The 11,565-nt window shown below is 35.0% G+C and overlaps 1 protein-coding gene across 1 annotated transcript; it reads right to left on the bottom strand.

Moving 5' to 3' along the window:
* Positions 1–5,132: 5,132 nt before the first annotated feature.
* On the bottom strand, positions 5,133–10,642 carry LOC101892502 (POU domain protein CF1A). Its single transcript, XM_011294655.3, is given in 1 exon segment — positions 5,133–10,642. A coding segment is annotated over 1 exon segment (2,118 nt). The 5' UTR covers positions 9,556–10,642; the 3' UTR covers positions 5,133–7,437.
* Positions 10,643–11,565: the final 923 nt, after the last annotated feature.

Below are 11,565 nucleotides of genomic sequence, written 5' to 3'. Positions count from 1 at the left end.
AATCCTTTACAATTAAATATTGATTTATTGTCCCCTCTTTTAATGGTCTTATTTTGTTGTGTAAAAATAATTAATAAATAATTGTTAAAAAAAATACGTCAGCACCCAATGTCTAAGACATGTTCGCCAAAAAGGATGCCAAACTACTTTTTAATTTGTTTTATTGTTTAATAAATTAAAAAATTGTCAACTCAAATGAATGTTCAGCAGAATTCTAAACATTTAGGTAAACTTCCGTCGGCACCTTTTTTTCAAAATTCTTTAAAATAATTTTGGATTCCAGTTTTCAGTGAATTTTGATGATTTGTTTTCGAATTTGAAATAACTGTTGATTTTTATGTTTCTGGTATTTTTATAAAAAATAATTTCATAGCTTGAGTGTTATATGACGTTGGTTCGAAAATAAGTTTTTTTTTTTTTTAAATTAAAACAGATTATAAAGAAATTGAGATTATATTGTTATTATTATTATTTCAAAATAATGTTTATAAAAATAAGTAAAATGAAGCAAATAGGTCAAATAAATAATATTGTGGAGACTATTTCCGTGAAAACACCTTTTATAAATTAATTCAATAAATAATAATAATATAATAAATTTAATAATAATAATAATAATAATAATAATAAATAATTAAAAAGTACCTCCCGATATTATTCTCCGAAATTGTTTCAAATTTCGTATTTGAAGATCTTAATGGGTACTACAGCCTACGAGAAAAAATTACTTATGCAGATCTGCGTCTGCCTATAGCTCCCGTATAAAGCTCATCATTAAAACGGTATTTTTCGGAATTTGTTGGAAAATTTTCAAGTTCCTTCCAAATGGTAGAGGGTATTAAAACAAAAATCGGCCCGGCCGAACTTATCTGCTCTTTTACTTGTTGTTATTTCTTTTGCACCACGTTAAAATATTAATCTCAGACCACAGGGAATACATTTATTCCGGATCAGAATCAAATTTGATGTCCATTTAACTATACCTATCTGACTGTCCGTCCGTAAGATTTTCTGTCAGTTTCGAATTCGATCTCCGATTATTTGTATTGAAAAATGACCATATCTGTCTACATGTTGTTATAGCTCCCATATTAGAATACCATGGATACATGGACAGTGGGCGCACTAAAGACCTAGACAAATCCGAAATCATTACTATTCTGACATTTTTGTAGTTTTTGCAAAGAAAAATTAGGTACTAGTTGGGTCGCCTCAGGAGATAAAAAAGGGTGAGATAAAAAACTGCAACAAAGTCAAAAGCCATTATTTTTACATTTTTGTTAATATTATTGAATGAAAGCAAAAAATGTCGGAAATAGCATCAAATTTTAGAATAAAGCCTTGAAATGGCCCATGAAACCTTTACACGCTGCCCGAATGTTGCTCTGTGGTATTTTGGCCCATTCTCGGCGAAGAGCTTGCTTGAGGTGATCAACACTTTGGCATTTTTTAGTGCAAAACTTGCTTTAGGCCATAATGGCGACCTGTGACGTAATTACAAATTAAAATGGATAGATGTCAACAAATCGAGATAGGAAGATCCATAATGGGACTCTGGGACTCATATTTCGAGGTATAACCAAAAATTTGGGTCATTTAAGCGTGTTTTGTATGATATAAGAAGTTGTAAAGAGATTTGTTAATTTTTTTCTGATGGCTCCTTTGGCGACAATAACAATTATGGATATTCCTAAACTAATAACATGATTTTTGAACATTATAACTAACCAAAAATTTGAAAAACTTCAAATTTTTTAAAAGGAATTTTGTTGTAACTGATGCTTCAAATAAAAAAAATTTCGTATTACAGTCTATGGCAGGAAATTGTCTTTGCAGATCTACCTGCGGTGTTTTGATGATTTTAGCTACATTATTTGCCGGAATTGTTACCAATCTCGTGTTTCGGTGTTTCTATATTCGGTGTTTTTAAGGCTTAAAGAGAATTTTTAACGGATTTTATTTATTTTATTTTACATTTATTTTTTTTCGAAATTTTCCAAATTGGTTGCAATAGGTGGAGGGAAATAAAAGTTCGGCCCGACGAGAGTAATTAAAATATTACTATTTTTTTCCAAATTTACCTAATTTTTATACAAAAAAAATTCTACATCTCTATTAAATGATCACATAAATTACAAAATAAGAAATTATTTTTTTTTTACTTCCAGAGAACGATTTTACAGGTACATTTAAAAAAAAAACTACGTTTGTACTTTTTAGTTTAATTATTTACATATATATTTAATAATATAGTAATACAAAAAATCTAAAAAAAAATTAAAAGCACCTTGAAATAAAGAAATTCCAAATCTCTAAATATATCACAAATTTAAAAATAATAATAATTAAAAGATGGGCTTGAGTTGAAATTTGACAGGAACCACATTCAGCTTTTTAAATTCAATTGAAATAAACCTACAGCCCTGTCCTATAAAAAGAGTTGATAGTATGTCTCTAACCATTAAAGAGCTGTAAATTGCCAAAAAAAAATATTTTTTATTAAAAAAAAAATATTTAGAATTATATGCCTAACTTTATTAAAACAATTGAATGTTTTTTTTTTTGGAACGTAGTTTTTTTTTCTCTACCATACAATGCCAAAATGTTGTTTTTTTCAAATAATATATGTTTGGTTTTTAAGTTAGAATTTTATAGTTTTTTTTTAATTTATAACTGTTTATTTTTTTATTTTTTAAAAAATATTTAAAATTTTTTTCTCATGCCCTATTTTCTTATATAAACTTCCTATGAGGGAACATTTCATTCTGCGAAGTGCCAAAACATGCATTTCGAATCCATATCGGGGGGCCAATACGTCTTTGATATACTTTATTTCCAGTATTTTCATTTGCTTTTTTTATTTACTACTAATCTGAGGTACCTTCTTAAAATTTGTGATTTGATGTAAAACATCTAGCGTTACGTTTTTTATTGGTTTCCGATATTTTAGGGAATACTTCCCACAATGATTTTCACTTCCTTTAACTAAAAAATTACATTTTTATTTATTTTTTTAATTTTTAAAAAAATATTTAAACTTTTTTTCTCATGCCCTATTTTCTTATAAAAACTTCCTATGAGGGAAGATTTCATTCTGCGAAGTGCCAAAACATGCATTTCGAAACCATATCGGGTGGCCAATACGTCTTTGATTTTATTAATTTCCAGTATTTTAATTTGTTTTTTTATTTACTACCAATCTGAGGTACCTTCTTAAAATCTGTAAGTTGCTGTAAAACATCTAGCTTTATGTTTTTTTTATTGGTTTTCGATATTGGAATGCTTCCTACAATGACGTTTCACTCCCTTCAACTAAAAAATTACATTTTTATATCCTCCACCGTTCTATGAAGGGTATATTAGCTTTGTCATTCCGTTTGTAATTCCTCGAAATATTCATAATAGACTCTACAAAGTAAATATATTCTGGATCAGCTTAAAATTCTAAAACGATCTAGCAATGTCCCTCTGTTCGTCTGTCCGCCTCTTTGTCTATTGCAAGCACGCTATTTTGCTAAAATTTTGCATACATGCATAGTTTACCAGTAGTCAGGTTAAGTTCGTAAATGTACCATGTCGGTCCACGTTTTCGTATAGCCCCCATATAACGGTACCTACCGATATTCGGTATTTTCATAATTTTAGCCACATTATTTATCGGAATTGTTTCGAATTTGGCATTTGAAGTTCGCAATGGATACTACAGCCTAAGACAGAAAGTTGTCTATGCAGGTCCAATTTTTCGTATAACGATATATAACGATCCCTCCCGATATTCGGTATTTTGATTTTATCAACCTTATAACCGATTTTTTTAAGCTTCGTATTTGAATATTGTAATGGCTTATGACAAATGTTGCCTATGCAGGTTCATGTCGTCGTATAGACCCGAATATAATAGCTACATTCGGTATTTTTAAGATTTTAACAGAATTTTTAACTGATTTTATTTATTTTAATTTATTTATTTAATTTTTTTTTTGAAAATTGCCAAATTTGTTCCAAATGGTGGAGTGTATTCGAAGTTCGGCCCGGCCGAACTTACAGCTTTTATATTTGTTTTTTGAAATTTTTCGAATTCCTACCAAATATTGGAGGGAAGTTTTTGTTTCTTGTTTCTTTTTCTAGTATATAAAGGAAATTAAATTTGTTAATAGAGCGACGCTTCTGAAATTTCTTCTGAAAATTTTTGCTCACTAACACACATATATATACATAATATCACGAAAAATTTGATAAAAAAGTATTTGACTAAAAATATACATTTTTTATTTATTTATTATTATTGTTATTATTATTATTATTATTATTATTATTATTATTATTATTATTATTATTATTATTATTATTATTATTATTATTATTATTATTATTATTATTATTATTATTATTATTATTATTATTATTATTATTATTATTATTATTATTATTTATTTATTTATTTATTTATTTATTTTTTTTTTTTTTGATTTTTGAAGATTCGAACATTTGTTTGCTTAAGTCTGCAGTATCCCCTCTATTGGGTTAACTTCTATTTCTTGAAATTACAGAGAGCAATTTTTTTTTGGAAAACTTACAGCTTTGCAATATTTGCTGATCGGTACCAACGCCTTGATTTCATCTCAGCGATTGCAATTTTTTTAATACCTAGTTGTTATTTAGATCCAGCGGTTATTCTTCACTGCCCACAAGATTAAAGTAGCAAAAACGATATGACAATATCTCTAGTGAGTTAAAAAGATGTCTCTCAAGTTAGAATTGACATGCGAATTTCCGAGTAAAGCAGCTGCCATAAACTACTACACTCCTTTAACGTTACCCAAGCAACCCATTTACTTCCCAACACAGTTTTTAAAAACTACTTTTCCTCGACTTCCGAAAAAAAAACTTTTTCCTTATGCTAGGCAATTATTTGTTGTATTTCTTACCGAGTTTCAATTCATTTTTTTTCTTTTTGTAATTAATAATTTTCTTCCTCTTAGAACCCAAATGCCGTCGGCAAATTCCCACAAAATTTCGAAATAAAAAGAAAATTGGTAATTTTTTTTTGTAATTTTTTTAATTGTATTTATTTTTTGTGATTTTTTTGTTTTCTTTTTTGTTTGTATAGAATGGTGGTAAGAACCGTTGACTTGTTGTTTTGTATTATTTTATATCCTTTTTTACCATTTAATTAATTTAAATTATTACAGTTTTTTATCGTATGATTTGTTGGTTGATTTCTATCATTTTTTTATACAATTTTATTGAAGGAATGTTGTGTGTTTTTTCTTTAAATACATAATTAATAAATTGTTCTGTAGAGCCATTAAGTTATTATTAATATATTTGTAATGTTTTGTTTTTTGTTTGTTTGTTTGTTATCGTTTATGTTTAATTTAGAGCTTATGTACTGGTTTCTTGTTTGCCTTACAAATGTTCAACACTTAAAAAATTGGGGTTTGGGGGGGAGATGGTTTTTTTTTTCATATTTTTAATAATAATTGTATTTATTTATAGGAATTTTGTGTGTGTGTGTGAAAATTAATTAAAATTAAGAAAATGGGTTTTTTTACAATAATAAAAAAAATATTTATAGAAAAAATAATATTACACTCAAAATTTAAGAAAATTAAATTTTTTATACACTCTTCAAATGTGGGAGAGTAATGTGGGAGCCTAAATTGGCCAGAAGCCCATGAGGATATATATATTTTTTTCAAACTTAGATTGGCATTCTATTGGCAAATTAATGCCCGCCGCCCACATTACCCTCCCTTATTTCGGGGAGAAAAAAAGGAATGCAAAATTTTGTTATACCTTACTTACTGCCTACCAAAAAAATTTTCCATAAAATTTTACCTAAATTCAGTTGGGGTTTTTATTTTCAAAAATATGTTAAAATTTCCCTTTGAATGGCATTACTGGAATTTTAGATTTCTATTTAAAAAAATGATGGAAATTGGCCCATCCAAAATTCGTTAAAGGGGTAGGACCCTTCCTTCCCCAAATGCCTTCCATGTTTGACTATGAAATATTCTCTTTGTTGTTGCATTAAAATTTTAAAGATAGTTTTTTTTTTGTTTTTTTAAATATTTTTTTATTTTATTTTATAATTAGATTTGTTGTTTTTCTTTAATTATATTTTAATTAAATTTAAAAATATTACCTATTGACTAATGACTTAACTATATACACAAGTTTAGGCCTAAACCTAAGAGAAAATGGGAAATATGGATTCGGGGGCATTGTTTTTTTTTTTTTTTTCTTGTATTTTTGTTTTTAATTTTTTCTCGGAGGCTAAGCAGGGAAAATGAAACGAAATTTTAACAAAAAAAAATTGGGGAAAAATTTTTGGAATGTGTGCTTCTTGTTGTTTTAATTTTTCTTAAAGTGTGGAAATATGTTAAAAAGTGTTATTTGTGAAAAATATTTGAGAATTTACCTTGCCACAGCCGTTGTTGAGACAGACGCAGGCACATGTATTTTTTTATTTATTTTTTTTTTTTTTCTAAATTTCAATTTTTTCTTTTCCACTTTTTAACACTTTTTCACATTCCTTGGAGAATTTTTGTTTTTTTTTTTATTTTTCCTTTACCATTTTTATCCTTTTTTGGGTTTTTCTTTTCATTTTCCATTCTTAGCCACCAGGTCTTAATCCTTAATTATTTCTCTTTTTTTCATATATAAAAATCAAAAATTAAAAAATAATAAAATAAAAAAACAAAAAAAATATATTATTTTTTTTTTATAAAACATCACTTTGTAACTCGTTTGATTTGAATTGCCTTCCATTTTTTTTCTACTATTTTTTTTTTTAATTTATATTTTTAACTTTATCCTCAGTATTTTTCTGGTTCTCCTTCTTCTTCTTCTTTTCCATAATTTTTTGCTATATATAGTTACATTTATAAAGTTTTTTAAAAACTTTTTTTTTTAGTTACAAAAAAACAGATTATTTTTCTTTAAGAATTCTCAATTAGTTTACAAATATCTCTCCACCTCTTCTTCTTTGTCTTCTCTCCTCTGTGCTTCAATTTTGCCGTAGCCGTAGAAAAAAAAGCTCACTCACATTCAGAACAAAAATAACGGAAAGAATCTTTTTTTAGCTTAATTTTTAACACAGACTAATGCACTGGTTCAGCTTGATCCTTTGCCACAGCTTGGTATTGGGTTATCCGCCCGGCATCCCGGTTCCTTTGGACCACCATGATTTTAATCCTTACGCAAAAGCCTTTAGCTAAATACCTGTAGATTTGCCGCATTCAAGCCAAAGCCCTTTGCCAGGACTCCGGACATCCATTCCGCTCAGCCACACTTATGTCCCTGGTTCCTGTTGTTGTTGTTGTTGCTGTTTCTCCATGCTGCTCTCCAACACCCATCGCTCGCACTCTAGGACGATTCATAGCCAAACCATGCAGCGGAAGCTGCTGCCGCAGCAGCAGCCGTTGTATGATGCTATTCCCCGGAACCACCGAACGAATTAAAATGTCTTACCGCTGCCGCTCCAGGAGCGGCGGCCGCCCCGAATTGCAGACTCCATTCGAAAAGGCGTCGGGCATGCAATTGTTGCTGTTGCTGCTGGTGATGGTGGTGATGTTGCTGCTGATGCTGGTGATGATGCAGCGAATGGGGATTCAAATTCAAATGATGCATACCAGCTGCACCACTAACACCCAGCGCCGAGGACACCGAGGAGGGCGAGGCCGCCGAGGAGGGGGCCTGCAAAACACCACCGCTACTACTGCCGCCACCCGGTGAAGACTGCGGCTGTTGCAGGTGTTGATGATGGGCAGCCGCCGTGGAGTGCTGCAGTGCCTGATCGCTGGTGTGAAACAGATGAGGATGATGGGCGGGATTCAGATGCGGGTGCTGGTGATGATGATGATGGGCCGCAGCAGCATTGTGATAACGCATGGGATCCATGTACATGGCAGCGGCGGCGGCAGCTGCAATGGAGGAAGCTTGTTGCTGATGTTGCTGCTGTTGTTGTTGCTGCTGCTTGACTTGTGACAAGTGATCGTTATCATTGTTGTTGTTATTATTGTTGCTATTCTGGCCAGCATTTGTCGAGCCCAACGGACTCTGGGGCGACATTACATTCGTTGTCATTGTGGCCGAGGAACCGGCCGACGAGGAAGGTGTATTGGGTCCGCCATGCTGTTGCTGGTGTTGTTGCTGCTGCTGTTGCTGGTGTTGTTGATGCTGTTGCTGTTGTTGTTGCTGCTGGTGCAGGGAGGCAGGAGTTGACGCAGCTGCTGCTGAGTTCGACTCCTGGATTTCTGATTGCTAGTGAGCCGCAAGCTGATGGCTCGTGGGTGTCTGCATGTTCTGGGGGCTAAGCATGGGCGGACTGTGGCTGTGACTGTGTGTACCCATGGGGCTGCCATGCATATCGTGATGAGGATGATAGCCACCATGACCATGCATGTGACCCGGCGGCATGCCATCCATCATATCACCGCCCATGGTATTGGGCGGTGTCATGCGTTTCTCCTTTTGCCGCCTATTGCAGAACCACACTCTCACCACCTCCTTCTCCAGCTGCAAGCTATCGGCCAGTGCTGTGATTTCCTGAGCGGAGGGCTTTGGCTGTTTGTGGAAATGTTGTTCGAGGGCACCTTTGACACTGACCTCAATGCTGGTGCGCTTCTTGCGTTTACGACCCTGGGCAGCTATTTTATCAATGCTGGTGGGGGAGCCTGTAGTCGAATCGGCTTCCTCCAGCCATTTTTGCAACAAGGGTTTCAGCTTGCACATATTCTTAAAGCTCAGCTGTAAAGCCTCGAAACGGCAAATTGTGGTCTGTGAGAAAACATTGCCGTACAGGGTGCCCAGGGCCAAACCCACATCGGCCTGGGTGAAACCCAATTTTATGCGACGCTGCTTGAACTGTTTGGCAAAGGCTTCCAGATCGTCGGAGGTGGGTGTGTCTTCTTCGCCGCCGCTAACATCACGATCACCATGCATGTGGTGCGGGTGTATGGGCAGCGAGGGAGATTCTCCCCTTAAGGCATGATGGAGTGGGGCAACACCTTGATGATGTGGATGGGCAGGATGTAGCATGCCGTTCATGGCATGATGGTACTGTAGAGGTGATCCACCTGTGGGAGCATAGTGGGCAGCAGCGTGCACTGGGGCATGCCAGGCATGCGGTGAGGCCATGCCCTGTTGGACCCGATGTTGTTGTGACAAATGGGACATTTCCTGTTTAACATCGGCGGGATGATGGTGTGTGTGATGTGACTGTAACGCCCAGGGATCTGAGGGATGCAAAGCGGTCCAGGGATTGGAGCTCAGGCCACCTGTGGGCGTGACCGAACTAAGACTGCCGGCGGAAACCCCCGGTCCAGCCGAGCCCGGACCACCGGTACCAATGGTACTGGGACTGGGCGATGAGGGCAACTGGTGATGGGCCGCCGCCGCTGCTGCCGCACTGTGATGGTGATGATGATGCTGCATGTATTTCATTTCGCCGGCATCCGCTGCCGAACGGGGCGATGAGGTGTGGTAACCACCACCCAATGCCATGTCCAGATCACCGCTGCTGGGTGTCATGTACGAGGTGGCGGCCATCCCCACCGCTCTAGGGCTGTTCAGGCCCTCCACGCTGGCGGGGTAGGGCTCCAAGTTGGGGCTCAGTTTAACGACTTTGAAAACCGATCTGTCAAAAGAAAGACCAGGGTCCCTATGCTCATTCCACTCAAACCGTGAGGCAACCGTCTTGAAGTCTTGCGTGGTAACGGATAACGAAGAAAATGTTCAGCGAGCAAATGTTGGGTTGGGCGGGGGTTATTGTTGTACTGCGTTCAAGTTCGGCAGGGGGTTATTGCAAGCCAGGTTTGAAGTTAGCAACAAGTTGACAAGAAAACCGACGGCTTAAAATTTGTGAAAATTATTTTTAAATTTCCACAAAGTTTGTTTTGTTTATTTTTTGAGAATTTCTTTTTTTTAATTTTTTTGTTGGATTCTTAAATTTGCATTATTTGTGAATTATTATTATTGTGATTTTTTTTCTTCTTCTGGCTTATAAATTATTCCAAATTCTTGTTTTTTTGTTTGTTGTTTTGTGATTATCACTTTTTTTTGTTGTTTGTTAATGATTGTTTTGAACACTGTTTGCAGTTGTTTTGTTTGGCAAAAATTCCGCACACGCGTCAACGCGCCGTTAGTGTTTTCTGAGGCTGCAAAATTTCTTTATTATTTTTTTCTTAACTCCAGCAAAGCCGCTTTTGATTTTCTTTTGCGGTCAATTGTTTATAACAAATTTCTTTTCTTGTAATTTTATTTATTTTTCTTTAATTTGTTGATCTAATTTCATTTGAGATTGTTTTGATTCCATCGAAGATTTTAACATAAAAATTCTATTAATATTTCTTTTTATGAATTTTTATTGGGAGTTTTCATGTGTGTTTGTGTGCGAATGAATGAATTGAATTTTTCTTATTTCTTATTTATGCGGAGACTTTAAAATATTCACGTGTAAACTCGTGGAGCTATCGAAGTGAACTAACGTCATGCATCGTCAAACGAAGGTACAGAGAGTAAGCAGAAGGCAAAGAAACTCAAAAAGGCACACACACGCGGGCTCATGCACAGAGGCAACAACGACCACTACACGGACACGGAAACAGTATCAACAGCACAACCACCACCACCACTAAAACACAACGAACATCAGGCCCAGCAACATAGCATGGCCAAGCAACGAGCCAAAGGCACAAGCAACAAAGGCAAACACAGGCACACGAACTTACACACACACAACACAGGCTAATACTCTTTGAAATCGTGGAGAAGAGGAAGAACAAGCATATTTCCAGTCACTACAAAAGAAGGAAAGAAATGGCCTACCATTTTAACCACATTAGGGGGAGAGAGATAAACATAGTCTCGCACATTTTTAAACAAGAGTAAATGAGACAAGTTCATTAGACGAATAGCAATGCATTAAAAAGAGAAGGAGAGATGATTCAAGAAATTCATATTGGATTTTGTTAAACACAATCAGACTGGAAGGCACAGCTACTCACTTATACCAAAACAACAAATACAAGTGAGAGAGAGAGTAACACAACACAGCTCAGACTCTTGTTTAATGCGTTGTTTGTTTTTCTTTTTTCTTCTTTGAACAAAGAGTCTTAAACTCTCATGCTCTTACACAGGTGAGGGCGTTGAGCATAAAAACCGTAAACCAAACCGCAAACGGCCAAAGGCAAAAACATACACACACACACACCAACAAAGAGCCAAAGAGAGCAAATATTTCCAGTGTTACGCCTATTTTTGTAATCAAATAGCCGGGTAAAGCATCTAGTTTAGTTCCAGTCAAGTGGCGAGCCAGCTCACTTGGAGTGACATTTTTAATTGAAATGTGTTTTGGCTTAAGTGTGACAAAGAGAGCATTTGTTGTGATGGAGGAATAAACAAAAGCACCAACAATATTATTTGCTTTTCTTTCGCTCTTTGAAAAATCATCAGGGAATCATAGGAAAGGCCATACAAATGGCTGGTCAGTGTGAGATGGGTCAATAATTTCTGGGGGGATAAAACAGCTAGCTATCTTATCACACACACACTCGCTCT

This window comes from Musca domestica, unplaced genomic scaffold (assembly GCF_030504385.1).
Source record: "Musca domestica strain aabys unplaced genomic scaffold, Musca_domestica.polishedcontigs.V.1.1 15, whole genome shotgun sequence".
Lineage (NCBI taxonomy): Eukaryota > Metazoa > Arthropoda > Insecta > Diptera > Muscidae > Musca > Musca domestica.
This window is presented reverse-complemented; position numbering and strand designations above follow the sequence as displayed.